The sequence below is a fragment of the Aphis gossypii genome, chromosome 1 (genome assembly GCF_020184175.1).
Source record: "Aphis gossypii isolate Hap1 chromosome 1, ASM2018417v2, whole genome shotgun sequence".
NCBI lineage: Eukaryota > Metazoa > Arthropoda > Insecta > Hemiptera > Aphididae > Aphis > Aphis gossypii.
In genome coordinates, this window is record NC_065530.1 from 39546178 (window position 1) to 39566071 (window position 19894).

Genomic DNA, 19894 nt, shown 5'->3' on the forward strand with positions numbered 1-19894 from the left:
AACTGCAGGTGAACAGACCAACAAACATAAACAATAATGCAAATCACCGGATAGGAACAGAAAGAAAGAGAAATGGACCACCGTAAGTCCAACGGAATACAATATAATGTGTATGGGTATGCGTGTGGTATAAACATAACGTTGTTATAGTGTAGGTACTGCATGTGTTGTATCAATGCATTTGTTACTCTATAAACTTCTACCCAACGCAATCTGAGATAAGTTTCAGTGAATCTACGTCTAACCGGTAATTTTGCAGAACAATGTATAAATTCTAATAACCATTTTATAAATATACGATCCCTCAAATTTAATTTTTGTAAGCTAAATTCCGCATGTGTTTAAATTTAACGTGTTGTCTACTAAAAAAACATGTACCTACTAACAAAATATTTATTTTTTTGTACAATAGACGACTGCTGTTTTGAAAACAACACTTGATAACTGGTTCTCGTGATATTTTTCCTTTTTACTTTTAATTTATCATATAATAAACTTATAAAATTATTATTTATTTCCAAGGCTGGGCAAGTTAATGATTTTTTTTAACTTAGTTAAGTTAAGTTAATATGCATCATAAGAAAAAGTTAAAAGTTAAAAAGTTAATAAAATTTTTGGTTACTCAGTTAAGTTAAAAAGTTAATAAAATTTTTGGTTAACTCAGTTAAGTTAAAAGTTTATACATATATTATTTTAATTTTTTAATAAGTTAAAAGTTAAAAAAAAGTTATTTTTTTATATGTTAGCATTAGGTTAGATTTATTTATAATTTAATTATTTATAAAATAACGTAATTTAGATTTTATTAAAAATAACTCGTTATTTATTAAGTTAATATCAATAAACATCAATTAAGTTAAAAATTAAGTTAATGAAAATTAAATTCAAAAAAGTTAAGTTAAAAAGTTAAAATTAACTTAACTTTTAACTTAACTTTAACTTTTTAACTCGTTTATGCCCAGGCTTGTTTATTTCATAACAATGATAGCAAACAAGTGTAATAGTTATTTATGTTGCATATAGAATTATGTGGAATTGTGGAATCGTTTATATACCTATATTAACAGTTATAAAAACCTTCCCGGATTTATAGAATCGTCCTTTTCTGGTCAAAACACTAGTTAGTTAGAAAGGTAGTGTTTTGCGATACAAGAATCGTATGGTATAAGTACGGAATGACTAAATAATTATCGTCACTAAATGTGAAGTAATAGTATATGGGATTATAGGTTTAAACGACAAAGACTACACTAAAGAGTAAAGGTCCAAGCAGATGTTGTGTTATTAAAATAACAAAACTAATTTTTTCTATATTTTTGATTTTACAGTCGGAAGTAGGATAACATGTTTGACGTTTTTTAATTATTTATGAATTTTGAATGTCGATACTTTTTTTTTTTTTTATTTATCAATAAGTAATATCAAAATTTAAAGTTTATAGTTAATTTGTATTTAAGGAGAAGGGTAAAAATTAGCACTTGGACCATACAATTCTGAACAAATTTCTGTTTATCAATAAATTTAGATTTTGCAGCTTAGAAAACTTTACTGTTTAGTATATATTTTTATTTAAACACGTCAACAATTTAAGAAAATGTTATTTTGCTTCCGATTATATTATATTAAAAACAATGAAAAACTACAAACAAAAAATGAGATTTTTTCATTCAGAATCATTATCACCCACAGTAGTTAAAAATATCGTTCCACACACGAAATTGACTATATCTACAACGTTTTCTGTTATACGGTGAGCATGCTAAGTCTATACCTACATATAATATAAATTTACAACGACTCTGTAACCCGGATTTTTTTCAGTGAGTAGTTACCGTTCACATACAACGAAGCGGTGTGCCCTGTTTCGCCCGCCAAATTTCTGGCAAGACACGAATAATTTCCCACATTTTTCTCCGTCAACGATTCCACAGTTAACGAACTGACTCGACGTCCGTTTTTAGAGACAAAAACGTTCGCCAAGTCACTGGTCGATTTACCGTTGAACGTCCACGCGAACTCAATAGGAATGTCCCCGGAAGACACGGTGCATTGGATTGAAATAGTTTCACCGGCTTTGGGTATATCACCACCGAACGAAAAAGGAGTCATCTTGGGCGGGACTTCGAAATTAAATTATTCATGTGTACAAATAAAAAGACATTTATTTTATAATGTGTGTTAAGAGTGGACAATACTAAGTAATTAGGTAATCGCTTACAAACTTTGAGATTACTGAAACACATTATGGTTATACGTTCAGCATCTTTATGTTATAGCCTATAGGTTTATCGACCAAAATAAATGGAACGATTTAAAGGAATAATTTGAATTAAATGGTTACGGGCAAAACTATAAACAATACATGTACTAATTATCAGTTATCAAAAAATGTTAGACGACAAACAAACTATCAGACGTTAAATTTTAAAGGCTACACCATTACACAAAGTAACGCTATAAATCACAAGCAAAATTTTTGTTACAAATTAAAATGTGTACCATCGACGTTTATGTACGTTGAATAGTTATAAGATCCGATTCGATTAGAAGCTATACAGGTATATTTTCCCGTGTGTGCAGCAGACACGGTACCTATGGTAAGTACACTAGAACTTGAACCTAGTTTGGTTGTCGTCACGCTCAATTCTGAGGAGAGTTCGTCGTCGTTGAATAACCAGTTGAGTTCTAGAGGTTTATCTCCCTTCGAAACGTGACAGTTTAACTGTATACTATCGCCAGACCTTACTTTCTCGTCAACAGAAAATGGGACGATATGTGGTAGGACTACAATACCATAAAACAATAATTTACACATTTTAGAAAATAATTGTGAAAAAATAAACGACTGGATTAAATAATAAGTTGCTAAATGTAAAATTTTCACCAATAAGAGTACATTATACATCATGATTTCATGAAAATAAAATCTAAAAACCGAAAAATGTAGCGGGCGTTAGTCTTCTTAGATTTTCGCATAGGTAACTGATAGATACAGAATATCGAAATAAAAATATATTACATGAATTAAAATATGGTACCTTTTAAGAAAAACATCATTACAAGTGTCTTATTATGCTAATATCGACAATATTTAATGTAGAAAACGATAAAACATTAATTATAATGAGGAGACAAGATCGCGGTATTTGTTAAATGGGATAAATTACAGGAAAAACTCACCACCTGATGTAAGCGTTGTGCGGAGAACAATAAGATATTAATTGTTTATAATGTATAACGGGACATGCGAAGAATTCAAAAATAATTCGTTATTATACCGTTGACCATTAGTTGAGATGTAAATGAGTCGAGCCCAACCGAGTTTTTAGCAACACAAGTGTAATTTCCCCGATTAGAGCCACTGACTGAAGGAATTGATAAAAAATTTGTCGTGTCACCAAACATTTGCGTGGTGATACCCATGTGAGAAGACAGTTCTTCGCCGTAAAAATTCCAAGTTATCGACATGGGTTTATCGCCTTTGGCCACCGAACAAGACAGTTGGACAGACTCGCCGGCATTGACGGGTCCATCTCCGAAGGAAAACGGCAATATTTTGGGTAATACTAAAAATGATTATCAATAACGTCGAAACACTCATTTGTGTATAAATATAATAAAAGTTGAGTCGTGTGGTGATTATAAGGAGAATTCTATAAACTAAAAATTAATATTTTATGATTTGTATTTATATCAGCGCAATGATAGTATCTATGCCAATATTGATCTATAAACTAATATACCTAGTAGGATAGTTGTGATCGGTCTAAAAAATTATATTAAGTACCTCTAATTATTGTTATTATAATAGGAATATTAAGCTGCGGTGCTGTTGTTAGTGTCTCCATGATAAACTAGATGATTATTTTTAAACGCGTTGATCATGCTGCTGGTGTTTTATTAACACGCCCGATTTCCCCATTTTTTTTTTTTTTATTTAATACCGTAGACCACAAGCTGTGAAGTATATGTGTCGATTCCAGCATTGTTCTTAGCGATGCAAGTATAGTTTCCTTGATTTGAAGGACCGACCGAAGGAATAGACAAAAAATTAGTTGCATCTCCCAACATTTGTGTGGTTACACCCATATCGGATGATAACGCTTCACCATAAAAACTCCAAGTTATTGACATCGGACGATCACCCTTTGAAACCGAACACACAACTTGAATTGATTCACCAGAATTTACCGGGCCGTCACCAAATGAAAACGGTACGATCTTTGGTAATACTGAAATAAGCAGTTCTTAGTAATATGTAAATTGAAATGTTTGACATGTGCTACACCCAAATAAATGTTATTTTTATTAGTTTTAAAGGATTTTTCAATCATGATTCCATAGTATTAAAATAGGAAATATATGCATAGGTAAATAAGAAATCGTAAAAACAAATTCAAAAACTAGTGATCTAAAAAGTAAAAATATAAGTATGCATTTATAATATTTTAGTAAATCTAATAGTTACTCTAAATTGGAGAGTAAAAATCACTACCATTTACTAAGAGCTGAGAAGTAAAAGAATCATTTCCAGCTGAATTTTTTGCTAAACAAGTGTAATTCCCGCGGTTAGAAGGGACCACTGATGGTATAATCAAAACATTCATCGAATCTCCAACAGGCATAGTACTAACACCCATGTTTGATGATAATTCTTCACCATAAAAATTCCAAGTAATACGTAAAGGTTTATCACCCTCCATAACAGTACATCCAACTTGAACAGGGTTCCCAGCGTTGCTAGGCGAATCACCAAAAGAGAATGGTAATATTTTAGGACGTACTGTAAGAATTAATACATAATATTGCCAAATGGTTGATTCACATAATTTCTATAAAATTGTACATTTTTTATACTTTTTAATAAAATATAATTTTTTAGTAATTATGTACAACGAATTATTTTATTATGATTATAGAATAATTATATTTCTATACCTAATAGATTTATACGTTTAATTTAAAACGCTATCAGGACAGGTGTAGGATAAAAAGTGCTGCACTAAATACACATATACAAATAGTTAAAATCCAGGTAATATTGGATACCGTTAACTAAAAGTTGAGCTGTAAATGAATCAAGCCCAGCTGAATTTTGTGCAACACAAGTGTAGTTTCCTCTGTTTGAGGGAGCAACTGATGAAATAAATAAAGCGTTCATTGATTCTCCAACTTGCATAGTACTAACGCCCATGTTTGATGACAAGTCTTCACCATAGAAATTCCAACTAATACGTAACGGTTTATCACCTTCTGAGACTGTACATGCAACTTGAACAGTATTTCCAGCATTGCTAGGAGTATCGCCAAAAGAAAATGGTAATATTTTTGGACGCACTATATAGAAAGTAAAAATATGTGTGCATATTTTCTAATCAATTCAACAATTCAAATCTAATAAAATTACAGTATTTTTAAGTTTTGTTGTTTTATTTAGTACATAACACATAAGTATATACTATTTCAAACGATAAAAGGATTAAATAGGATTCAGAATTATAGCACTACAAAATATAGTTGCATATGTAATCAAAAGTATAGGTATAATGTATACCATTAACCAAAAGTTGAGCTGTATATGAATCATATCCAGTAGGATTTTTTGCTACACAAGTATAATTTCCACGATTCGAAGGAGCAACAGATGGAATAAATAAAACATTCATTGAATCTCCAATAGCCATGGTGCTAACGCCCATGTTTGACGATAGTTCCTCGCCATAAAAATTCCAACTTATACGTAACGGTTGGTCACCTTTAGCAACCGTACATCCAACTTGAACTTTATCACCTGCATTACTGGGATTATCTCCAAATGAAAATGGCATGATTTGTGGTGGAACTGCAAACGTATTTGTTAGCTTATTCTTAATATAACTTTTAGGTAAGTTATCTATATTAATGATGATCCATGAAAACAAATTATGTTTTTATCACCAAGTAATAAGTTAACTAATACTTTTTAACATTTAGATGATAACCCTAATACCTGTTTAATGTATTGACAAATAAATAAATTAGTTAGAAACCTTTTGTCAAATTACCTCGAGGAGAGACAGCTACTGGAAAAGGATTGTTGCATCATACACAATAAGCATACTAATTTTATTGAAATTTTCTACCATTAACCAACAGCTGAGCTGTAAACGAATCATATCCAGCTGAATTTTTAGCTACACAAGTATAGTTTCCTCGATTTGGTGTCCCGACAGAAGGTATAGATAAGACATTCATCGAATCACTTACAGGCGTTGTAGTAATACCCATATTAGATGATAACTCTTCCCCATAAAAATTCCAACTAATACGTAAAGGTTTGTCGCCTTTAACAATGGTGCAGACAACTTGCACTGAATCACCAGCATTGCTTGGTGTTTCACCAAATGAAAATGGTAAGATTTTCGGGCATACTGTAAATATTTAAAGATAATGATTTCTATACATATTATAAATCATATTAGTCAACTCTATGTAAATATTTATAAAACATTATTCTGGTACAATTGCATAATTTCCCACAAACAGTCTTATTAAGAATACTTTTTATACCTATGTATTTTAAATTGAAATTATTAACTATTGTGAATATAAGTACTTATTTTTAGTTGATTAATTTTAGTTTATATTTTGATAGTTAAAAGATAATATTTGATTTGACAATCATTTTTTTTTTAAAACAATTAGGTTAAAATATTAAAAATATTTTGTAATTAAGTAAGTTTTAAAGAATAATAATTTATAAACAAATTTAAAGTTGCTGCTCATCAACAATATTTTGATCATCGGCAATAGCTAAATGCCGAATGATCTATAGTAATTTTTGTGCACTTGTATGACAAATATACCTTTATGTATCAATAATTTCTTTTCTAATGTATTATTTTACCTGTGTTACATTATATTATAATTTTTGCCTGGTGTACAGAGATACACGATATATAATAAAATATTCTATACTTCAATAGACTAAGGAGTCTAAGTCAAATGTTTTTTTTTTAGTTTTGTAAATTTATTTTGTTAATTTAGTACCTATTTTTATAATAAGGATGAAAAGGAAAATAGTGTGATAATTATTCATTGAAAAACAAACTACTAAAACAATAAATTATGCCACCATTAAATTATATAATCATACGATAAGCAACTGTTTTATTTAAACCTAATATTATTGTACCATTAACTTCTAAGTATGCCGAATAATAATCCATTCCTACGGCATTTTGTGCTACACATGTATAATTTCCACCATTAGGAAGACCAGCAGAAGGAATGGATAAAATATTTGATCTATCACCCATAGAACTAGTATAAACTCCAGTCTGAGATGATGTAAGTTCTGTGGAATGGAAATACCATGATATTCTTAAAGGCTTATCGCCTTTTGTCACAAGACATGTTATTTGTACTGGTTCACCGGCAAAAACTGCTGACTCAAATTCAAATGGTCTTATTCGAGGTGGAACTGGAAATCATGAAAATCAACTTCAGCTTTAAGTGTCATGTTTTCAATAATTAATTTTTATTACAAACTCACGTGGGTACCTTTATAATATATATTATATACGTACAAGCATTACTTATACTGTTGATGATTTCTATTTATTATTTATTTAGTTGGTGATAGGATCATGAGGAATATACTCGAACAGAAATTACAGGGAAATAAAGAATGTATAATGTATGTATTGCGATAAGCATTAATGTACATAAATTACTTAATGTTTATAGAAATACAAAAAAATGTTTTACAATATTTTATATTGTACCATTTATTTCCAAATATGCAGAATAAGAATCCATTCCAACAGCATTTTGAGCTACACATGTGTAATTTCCACGATTGGAGATACCAGCCGAGGAAATTGACAAACTATTAGCTCGATCACCCAGATTATTGGTTATTATACCAGTCTGAGAAACTGTTAATTCTTTGCTTTGCAAGTACCATGATATCCTTAAAGGTTTATCACCTTTCGTCACTAGACAGTCAACTGAACTGGTTCACCAGCATAGACAGCTGATTCAAACTCAAATGGTCTGATACGTGGAGGTACTAGAATTTTTAATGTTTGTTTTATAATTTTAAATCATAAATCTCACAATATAATTAGTTGATATCTAATAATTAAATCATCTTGAATTAGATAATATTTTGCATAAATATTCTCTTTCAATATTATATTAATAAAAAATAAAAACCATAAATGATAATATTAATGTATAGGATAAAAGAATGAAGGAATATGTTACATACTTATCACAAACTAACTACAAGAGCATAAAAATCCAAACGTCTCAATTGGTTGCATCGAAATTAATTTAGTAGTTCCAGATCAACAATTAAAAAAAGCTTTTGACTTGTTACAAATATTTTGAGTATCAAATTATGTCCAAGTTTGTACCATTTACTTCCAAATATGCGGAATAAGAATCCATTCCAACAGCATTTTGAGCTACACAAGTATAATTTCCAGCGTTGGAAAGACCCGTAGAAGCAATAGATAAACTACTCGCTCTATCTCCCATTGTACTAGTTGTAATGCCAGTTTGAGATGTCAATTCTTTACTGTGTAAATACCATGATATCCGTAATGGCTTATCGCCCTTAGTGACAAAACATGTTAGTTGCACTGGTTCACCAGCAAATACTGCTGATTCAAACTCAAATGGTCTGATACGTGGAAGTACTGTAAATATTTTATACTTCAAGAAGTTTAAAATTGAGGCACTTACTACTAATTTGATATAAATATTACAAATCCTAAAATAATTTTCAGAAATCATAGAATATTGAAGAAAAGTCTGGGAACAATATTTATATATTTATAAACTTATTATAAAGACATTATATGTGATATTGTTTGAAATATTTGAGAACAACAGGAATAACATAGAAGAGTCTGTTAAAAATGAGAATTGTGATGGAAAAATGGTAACAAACAATAATCATCAAATATTTAATTGATTAAAATAATAGGTTGTCTAGATACTTCTGTAAAATAACTTATTATATATTATTAATAATATATATTAATTATTAAACTTCCAAAGCTTTATTTGTATGCCAAATGTTAACATATATTACTAGATAAATTATATAGTATATACTTGTACAATAATTTTTATTATTATTTATTATCATAAATGTTTAAAAAATATTAGTGGTTTGATATTTGGTATATAATGATAAATAGCAATTTATGGTAATTTTTGAATTCAAAATTACATTTTCATAAAAAGAAGACTTTTATAAATAAAATACCTACTCTTTGAAAACATAGAAAAAACTATTTAAAAAATCCTTTGGGATATTAATAAAAACACTATAAGTTTAATTAAATATGTATTTCAGTAAAAAAAAAAAAATATGAATATATGTTAAAAAAAAGTTAAAAATAGGATTATTATGATGAACGATCATAATAATAGGATGGGACAAACGTCGATACCTAACAAGGTTACAATAATCTGAACATGCAGAAGTGCTGGAAGCCATTAATATTAATACTATTGTGCAAGTCTGAACTGATGATCTTTACCGTTGACCATTAATTCTGCTGTGTGTTCGATAACACCAGCTCGATTTGTTGCTATGCATGTATAAGAGCCTCTATGATATTCAGTAACAGACGGTATTTCTAACATGACAATTTTTTTCCCTATGCGATTAAGCAATATAGGTTCAGGCAATGATCCCACTGTTCCACCATCAGCACTTTGAAACGTCCAAGAGATGTTAATAGGCATATCACCTCGTGCTACATGACATGTTAACTGAGCGTTATCGCCAACACTCAACTCACCATCAACAGAAAAAGGCATTATTGAAGGGGGTACTAAAAATTGAAAGATAAGGTGTTATGAATAAATCAAAAGTACTATTTTTAGTATTGAGTATTATCATATAGTTGTAGTTAAAAATGCATGAAAAATGGGAACTAGAAATACAAAAAGCATAATGTGCTAGTGCTAATGTTGCGTTGTTACATTTGAATTTTCAAAATATGCGCCTCTGTATACCATTAACCATCAAAAGTGCAGTTTGATTGACGATTCCTGCTCTATTTGTCGCTACACACGAGTAGCTTCCTCGATGATATTCTGTTACTGTAGGAATCTCTAACATTGTTATTTTTTTTCCAATTCTATTTTCAATTATTGGCTGTGGCATAGGTTGTATACGACCATCTGGGCCTTGAAACACCCATATTATTTCTAATGGTGTGTCACCTTTTATTACATGACAAGTGAGCTGAGCAGTTTCACCAACATTCGATTCACCCTCGAATGAAAATGGTTTCATTAATGGCGGTACTAATAACAAATACATTGTTTTTAATACCACAGGAAAGTAATATGAAGAGGAATTATGTATTTATCATTTTAATCTAAAAAAATTAACATTTAGCGTCACATTGTCAACAGTTAAGAGTAAGTAAGTACAGCAGACATGCTACATTATTTTTTTATTTGTCCTCCTTAATTGTTTACCATTCACAGACAAAACAGCAAATTGCGAAACTCGAGCTGCACGATTATTTGCAGTACACACATATGTACCACGATGAAACTGTGTTACCACAGGTATCTCAAGAACAGCTATTTTCTTTCCTATCCTATTTATAGTAGTAAGTTCAGGAAGTGGAACTGAATGATTTTTGTCATCCAAAAAAGTCCAAAATAATTCGAGAGGCATATCACCTTTGCTCACATGACAAGTTAACTGTGCATTATCACCAGCATTGGTTTCTCCGTCAAATGCAAATGGTAATATTACAGGTGGAACTAAAAATGATATTGTATATTGTGTTTGTTATACCATCAGAATTATAACAAATGGTTTAACTTAATGGGTTATACATAATAAACCACTAAAGTTCACTTACCTGGAGATGTAATGAATAAACTAATAGTGTCAATACATAAACAATTAATTATCATTGAATCAAAATACTATGTTAGATAAACCTAACTTAATCATATGAAGACATATTGGTATTAAACAACCTACAAGAATTCCACTAGTTCCTATTTAAAATATATTAAATATAATATATAATGTACACAATAATAAATATTGTGCAATATATAATATGAATTATTTATGTTAATATATTATTTCTGTTGCATATTAACCAGTTAATCAAAAATCTAAATCTATAGAATTTATTTAGTTTTAAATATTTTGGAAAGTTTTAACTGGATAATATTTTTACAATAAATTGTGTAAGCAACATCAATAATAATTATTAATGAATTATATATTTTTAATGAAAGCTAAAAACTAACTTTCATATATGTGCATACTCCATAAATCCTTTTAAAGGTTTAAAATAATTATTATAATTTTCTGAAACAGTTATACTTTATAATCTATTCTTCATATTTAAGTTGTTATTTTACTATTAAGAATTTGAAGTTTCGTTATAAAATGGGAATTTTGTTTTTATTTGAAAAAATGTAACTCTTAAGTTAAAATGAATGAAAAAAAGAAAGTCATGACCTTAAGTTATAAAAATATGTGACTGTAATTTTTTTCAGTAATTTGTTTCAATTGATAAATTTATACAATATGTATACAATATCAATTCAAAATTTGGTTAAAAATGTATTAAATAGAAAAACTGTATAATAAAAATAATAAATTTTTTTGGTAGATATGAAGAACAGTTATGTATAAAATGTGAAAAAAAAATATTAACATACCCATCACTTGTACTTCAAGATTTCCTTTAGCAGTATGTCCTTGAGCGTTTCGAGCAACACATGTATAAGTAGCTTGATCTGAAGACCTTTCGACGTTTTCAATAATCAAAGTGCCATTAGGAAATACTTTTTGCTTGCGGTTGATAGGAAGTTGTCGGTTGTCTAATAATTAAAATGTATTTAGATGATGTAATTAAATAAATATAAAATGTTAAATACTGATGAACACAATGTGTAAATGTTTACCTCTTTCCCATGTAATTGATTCCAATGGATATCCAGCTACTGGGCAAGTAACGAATAGATTTTCTCCTGATACAATATTTTTCTTATCCATGGGTCTAATAAAAGGAAGACCGTAAACATTGAGATGTGCAGTATGTTCAGCAGTACCAACTTTTGATACGGCTACACATCTATAGTGACCACCATCATTAGTGTGGACTGAAGAGATATTAAGATACGAAACTACTTCTCCTGCCATTGTAATATGCTGTCCAATTCGAAGTCTAAACATATTAATTAAGTAGAATACAAATTATTAGAATTTTTATTTTACAAACCTTTCTGTGCTGCTAAGGCGTTTGGAATCTAATTCCCAGTTAATTTCAGGAGTGGGATTTCCTGATGCAATACATTTCAAGTGCAAAGAGACTCCTGGCTGCATAGTGTTATCATTGAAATATTCTTTAATATGAGGTGGCTCAACTATTAAAATATTAAAATTAAATTGCATTAATAAGAAAAAAATATACATTAAAAGATACATACATCTTCCTCCTAATTTAAGTTCAGCACTTCCTTGAGCACTCTCCTGTTCATTTCTTACAAAACATTGATACATTCCTTTATCTTCCTTACGTACAGAATCAATTCTTAATACTCTTCCATCGTGAGAATTCAATCGTTTACCATCCTTCAACCAAGAAATAGTTTTTACCGGATTTCCTTCATAATTGCAAGTCAGAGTAGCAGGTCTTCCAAAATCCACAGTCTGTATGGTAGGTTCAACAATTGCATTTAATGGAGCTGCAATTTTCAAATTATATAATACAGTATGATAATTATTGAAAATAATATATTTTTTAAAAACTAACTAGAAAAAAAATATAATTTAAAAATAAACTTACCTGTAACTGTCAGTACGGTTTCTACACTTTCACCACCAACAGAGTTATTGACAACACACAAGTATTTTCCAGAATCATCTACTTTAGCTTCACGTATTATCAATGTTCCAGAAACTTGTTTAATTCTATCATCTAATGTCACTGCTTGTTTTTTATTTGATCCTTCAATAAACTTGTACCACCTGTTCACAAATAAAGTTGTTATTGAATAATTTTGTCTTTTTCCAACATAATATGTTTTAGAAATGTGACTTTTTAAAAATAGATTAAATATTAACTGATTAATGCTTATACAATTATGATGTATGTTTTAAGCTTTAAAATATCAAAAATAGTAATTATATAATATTTTAAAGTCACATTTCTTATTTGTTTAAATAAAAAAGGCAGTTTATAAAGTATTTAATTGAAAGGGATTTATATATATATATTAATTATTATAATTATACTATTAGATATTAAGGATTAGGAAAATAATCATATTGTGAAACCTATGTTACAATTTAGCAGAAAAAAAACAGATACAATTTAATAATTTTGTTCAAAAAATAAGAACAACTAAATAGGTATAAAAATTCAATATTTAAGTTTAAATTTAGAATTGTGTGATCATTACGGATAAAAAAATTAAAAAATAATAAATATAATATAGGTATTAATTTCAAATTTATAGAAAAGTTAACCAATAATAAATATTTTAATAAAATATTTTATTTAAAATAAATGTAAAAATAATTTTTTTATATTGTTAAAATGTAATAATCACACAAATTATTAAACTAAATAAATATAATAAACATATATTTTTCAATTAAATTGAACTACTTATAAAAATATGCGTCAACAACCATACAACTTAAACTTAAAGAATTGTTTGAACTTATAAGTGGGATAGAGGTACAGAATTAGATCCAACATTAACATATTTAAAATAAATTATTTGACTTTGAGTTTCTGTATGTAATTTCAGTAGGATAACAAATTAATTTATCACTTAGAAATTTGAACAGAAATGGGAGATTAAGTACATTTTAACATAACTTACTCATATTTGGGAATAGGAAAACCTTGCCCAGGACATAAAAGTACAGCTTGTCCATTAGCAATAAAATGATTGCCTTCAAAACGTTCTTTAGAAACTTTACCAGCAATATTTGAACGTGGTTCTGTAATTTTGTGTTTTTTTTTTTTTATTTAAATATTTTAGTTATGAAATAATAGGACAGAGGACCCCGATTATATATTTAAGAACACATTAAAACACTGGAATTTTTGAAGAATTTTCATAAAATGTGTAGGTATGCACCCAATAGTTCAAAACTTCAAATTTTCAATCATTATTAAACCAATCACATTCTAAACATTTTTTTTTTTAAAGCGGATGTTATTAATTTTGTCCATCATATTTTTCAACGGGAATTTTTGGAGATAAATTTCCTCCAGTGGGCTCTGTAAATTTATCTAAGCTAATTGATTGTTATAGAGTAGGTATGTCAGAAAGAAAAATATTAAGAATATGAATACTAAATGTCAGGTAAATATAATTAATTTTTTTTTAATCTTATAAACATAATATAATTTAACTTTAAATTAATACATGAATATATAAATATTTTAAATACAGGGTACTAATTAGGTAAATTTATTAATTTAAAATAACATAATGTAAAGTGTAGGATATAAATGTAATTTAATGCAATGGATGGAATTTTACTTTAACAGACTTGTTACAACACACAAACATATTATATTCAATTTACATACCGAAAATAAGGGACAGGGAATCCCTGGGCTGAACAAACCATTGATACATGAGATTCGATTGTAAATGGTTTTCCAATTAAAATGGCAAGTTCTTCCTTTTTAATTTTTGGTGAAATACTCGTTTGGGGATCTAAGAACATGTATGGATACGATAATATAAAGAAACTATCTAATGGAATAAATAATAATTGTCATCAATAAAGTTCCTGTCATAATGAAGCCCGAAATATAATTGATAAATTATTTACTTATTGGGTATTGACTTTTTATGTTATGATAAGTTAGTATATAGTTAGTGGTACATTTTAATGTCATAAATCTACCTGAAAACAGGCACTGGATGACCTTGAGTCTCACATAATAACACAATATTTTGTTCAAAAACCCCGTCAACATGGTCAAACTTTGATTTTGTAGGTACTTTAGGAATCACTGTTCCTATTGGATCTGTTTAACAAAACCATTTAGTTGGTTTAATATTTTTATTTTATTTAATATGCACTAAAAGCTGATGGTACTAATTAAAGTAATTAAGTTTCTACTTAAAAATATTGTAACCCTGAGGAAATATAATATTGAAAAATATATTTACATATAAATATAAGTAAAATCAAAAATCATAAGCCAAAAAAATGTTAGAAATCTAAGCTTGAATAATAGAGTATTTTTGAAGTACCTTACTTTTTGAGATTTATTTAAATATAATTATAATACATTTTCATATTGGCACCCAAAATTATCATACACAGTTATTCATAAATACATTACAATAATCAATATGTAATGTTAAAAACTATTAAGTTATCATTAAATAGTTTTTTTTGTATTGACGGTACTGTTACATAGTAAATTGAGCTCTACACAGAATAGGTTTTGATTTTTAAAAAACTTTTAATAATTAATGCATTTAAATTTATAATAATTATATAATAGGTCTATAATTATAAGTCAAAGTAAGCAATACCTCGCTAGATGAGTGCCAAAATTTCAATTTCTGGACTTATATTGTGTCAGGATATTTAAAACCCTTATTACCAATGTATTTATTTTTTATAAACTATTATTTATCGATATACTACAATTTATGTACCTAAATAATTATTATTGTTATTTATTTCATAAGCAGTTGATGGTTATAACAAAATAAAAATGTAAAAATCAATAAATATAATTAATAATTATATATAATTATTGTATTATATTATACAATAGACACTAAATATATTGATAAACTTCTCATTGTTTCTTAGTTTTTTAATATTGAAAAAATTAAATTATCTATGCCATTACTTTAGTCAATTAAATAATGAAATGTTATACCTACATAATATTGGGAATATTAAACTATACAATAATAATTATTCTATGAGTATAAATACAAAATTTTTAATAAAAAGATGTAAATAATAAAATAAAATTTCATCTTAATTAATCAATTAATTGTGTATAATTAATTAAAAATTTCAATTTAATTCAATACATATACTTATTTTTCTTTATTCTTTTTATTATATTATATTATCAATAAAATTTTAATGTGGGTAGTATTATTACATAAATAAATAGTTTATTCAGAATAATAAAAACAGATTTGAGTAATATTTACCGAAAATTAGGAACTGGGAAACCTTGAGCTTGACATTGTAGACCAATATTAGCATTTAATGATCGAATGTATGCTGTTATTTTTGTATCAGTTGAAAAACTAGGAGATTTCATCCCAATTGGTTCTAAATTATGTTTGTAACAGATAAAACATTAAAAATCTGTTATAATTTTGAATTTTTCAAGAAAATGCTTTAAATTAGAACAATTGCATAAGCTTCATTCATATTATTATATAATATTGGTCTAAGTCTAGTAAGAATTTTTATTTTTATTATACTTTTTTTGAAATGATGCTATATTTTAATCTTTCATTGTTTGTAATGGACAAGTTTTGGTTGAGGCTAAGGTTGAATAACAAATAAATATCTAATCTATACATTTTAGTGTAAAATAGTAATAACCTTTTTTTTATATACAACTTTGAATAGGTGTGTATATTAATGTTGATTTTTAGAAATATATTAACATTTATATTTTCTTGATGAATTAATAATTTTTATTATGACTAATTAAAATCATTTACTATACCGTATAGTTGCGATTGGGTATGATTGAACTTCACATAAAAGACCTATGTTAGAATATTGTAGTCGTTCAAAAGAATGAATTTTATCGTCACTTGCAAATGTAGGTTTTTTAACACCAACAGGTTCTGGAATTATTTTGATACTCATTTAATGACAATTTTAAACCTAACTAGACGAACCTGTATGTAGGTATAGGGTACGCTTGTAGTTGACACCACAACGACACGTCTTCTTGGGCATTTCGAAATGCAAAACGACTTTTTTCATCCAAAGCTAATGATGGAGGTTTGGCACCCAAAGGTTCTAGATTATGCAGTATAAAAATTGATTTAAATTAAGCTATTTTAATTAAATTAATCAATTATATTTAAATTTGTCTTAATTTAACTAGTTTATTGATATTATTATATGTATTTGTATTCTAATATATAATATCTGATTAAAAAACTTAAAATTTACTGTAATTTCTTTTTATATTTGGTACTTAGTACATTTTTATTATATAAAAAAAATTATTTGAATGCTACAGACCTGAAAGATGGTATAGGAAAAGCCTGAGTCTGACAAAAAAGTGTTATATATTGTCCAAAACGACGTACAATTGTTCTACTTTTATCATCTGGTGCAGTAGGGGCTTTAACACCAACAGTGTCTAAAGAGGAAATAGTTTATCATATTACAACACATTTTCTAAGAGCAGTATAATTATTCCACAATGTTAAAAATTAGGAAAAATTGAAAGAATATAATATTAACTAAATGATAACCCTAAATTAATTTATAATTTTGCCTTACTGAGATAATGGAACCGGTGAACCTTGTGCTAGACACAGTAAACCAATTTCTTTTTTAATTTGTCTTTCTATCCAACTACGTTTTATATCAGATGATAATGAAGGAGCTTTAACACCAACTGGATCTATAGGAAATAAGGTCAACTTTAAAGAAAATCACTAGACTAAGTGTATTATTTCTAACCTGAATGTTGGGATAGGATATCCTTGTGCGTCACATAAAAGATTCAAATCAGCAAAAGACTTCATTTTAAATTTGTATGTTTCTGATTTGGCAGAAAACGCAGGAGATTTTAAGCCCACAGGCTCTAAAAGGTACAGCACCAAAATAAGTTTTTAAAATTATAGTAAAATTGTCTCACCTGAATTCTGGGACAGGATATCCCTGAGATTGACACAGTAAAACAATAGCATTCTTAGAGCTTTTCTTTAAACGAGTACCCTCGAAATCTGAAGATAGTGTAGGAGATTTAAATCCTATGGGTTCTGGATACAAATTGAAAAAAAAATACTTGAATATTTGTATAAATCAAGCTGAATGTTGGAAACAAGGTTTTTCTTTTTAAATTAAGTAATTTATAAATGTTTTAAAATAAAACAATCTAAGCAAAAAAACAATAATTGTATCAAATTATTTGATATTCAAAAGTATACTTGTACAAACTGTTTAACAATAAATGTTATCCAAATTAAGGAAATGATTTAAGGAATAATTTAGGTAGCTCAAAATTTTTATTTTATGACCCAATACATATTATGATACCTACATACTTGTTTAATTCAGGGATACTTCATTTTTCATACAAATATCATTGTTTAGAATGTTTTGAGTCTCATCATTTGTATAGCTTTAATCATTTAATTTTAACTAGAGGTAAAATTCACATTTAGTTCTCACCTAAAATCGGGTACAGGATATCCTTGAGATTGACACAATAAAACAATTGGACCTTTTACACGTTTTTTTAACCCTGTACTAGAAAAATCTGATGATAATGTAGGTGCCTTATAACCAACAGGTTCTGAAAATTCAGTAGGCATATAGGTATTAACTTTACATCTTAAAAAAAATTAAATACTATTTCTTTGAACCCAAATGCTAGTGAAAGATTTACCCATGCGACTATAATGCAGTTAATTAAAAAAAAAAAAACTGTATGGAAATATATCGATAACATTCTCTCACCTATGATCGGGAACTGGATATCCTTGTGATTCACACAATAACACAATATCAGAGTTAGACCTACGATTAAATATAGTTCCCTTTGAATCAGATGAAAAAGCAGGTGATTTTATACCAACTGGATCTAAAAATAATCGGATAGTTAAGACAATGTATAATCTATCATATAAATACTTAAAAGAATAATTTATTTTTAGCCAAAATGTCAGAATAAGATAAGTCCACTTGGTTTAAAAATAAATATTATATGATAATAATAATTGAAAAACAGATTTTCTTTCAAGATGTTGAGAATCTTCCATAGGAGTTAAAATAAGTAAAATATATTAACATTGTGGAATAATCTCACCTGAAATTTGGGGCAGGGTACCCTTGTGCCGAACATAATACTGATAAATCATTATTAGACCGTTTTCTATACCTTGCACTTTCTGCATCAGATGAAAAAACTGGTGATTTAAAACCTACTGGTTCTATAAATTATACCAAAAGATGTTATTATTAATACCTAACTGTACCTGAATGAAGGGATAGGATAGCCTTGAGCTTCACAGAGTAAACTAATACTATGTAAACTTTTTTTCTTGAATCTGGATGTCTCATCTTCCGATGGAAATGTAGGTGCCTTAAGGCTAAATGGTTCTGGAAGTGGGTACATTTTATTTCCAGATTGATTATGTTTTTTATTTTTATTATTGTTTATTATTAATTAAACTATAAATTATTAAATAATAATTTTAGTACACTATATAATGTAATGATGTATTCATTTTCATTCAATAAATTGTATTAAATCAACATTTTTGAATCTGGTTACCTGTATTCTGGGATTGGGTACCCTTGTGCCGAGCAAAGTAAAGAAAGATGTTCCAATAAATGTTTAACAAACCAACTGGACTTAGAAGAAGATGGAAACGTGGGAGACTTGAATCCTACAGGTTCTATTTTATCCCAAAATATATAAAGAATAAGTTCATAAAATATTTTACCTGAATGTTGGTACACTGTATCCCTGTGCCAAACATAATAAACTAATAGTTTGATCCATTTTTTTTATGTAGGTAACAGATTTAGCTTCTGATGGAAAACTTGGAGCTTTTAAGCCAATAGGTTCTATAATCGAAACCAAGAAATGTAATTTTAACAATAATTTTTGAAATGAAATAATATTGTGTTTAT

At 27.9% G+C, this 19894-nt stretch overlaps 1 protein-coding gene across 50 annotated transcripts in view; it reads right to left on the bottom strand.

Annotated features, from left to right (window-relative positions):
* The window catches only part of LOC114124814 (cell adhesion molecule Dscam2), a 65243-nt gene that overhangs the window by 18193 nt on the left and 27156 nt on the right, over positions 1 to 19894 (bottom strand). For 7 of the 50 annotated variants that reach the window (XM_050198112.1, XM_050198122.1, XM_050198115.1 and 4 more), the window contains exons 7-12: positions 12837 to 13018; positions 12478 to 12735; positions 12270 to 12414; positions 11953 to 12215; positions 11707 to 11868; positions 5555 to 5842 (exon numbers count right to left, since the gene is read on the bottom strand). In XM_050198112.1, the coding sequence (XP_050054069.1) occupies positions 5555 to 5842; positions 11707 to 11868; positions 11953 to 12215; positions 12270 to 12414; positions 12478 to 12735; positions 12837 to 13018 (1298 nt within the window). Of the gene's footprint in view, positions 1 to 1832; positions 2121 to 3278; positions 3567 to 3944; positions 4233 to 5049; positions 5338 to 5554; positions 5843 to 6122; positions 6411 to 9539; positions 9837 to 10491; positions 10786 to 11706; positions 11869 to 11952; positions 12216 to 12269; positions 12415 to 12477; positions 12736 to 12836; positions 13019 to 14600; positions 14731 to 14923; positions 15048 to 16206; positions 16331 to 16914; positions 17039 to 17713; positions 17838 to 17891; positions 18016 to 18427; positions 18552 to 18715; positions 18840 to 19532; positions 19657 to 19704; positions 19829 to 19894 lie in introns of all 50 variants that reach the window. The other 43 variants (XM_050198083.1, XM_050198093.1, XM_050198123.1 and 40 more) reach the window with 29 other exon arrangements.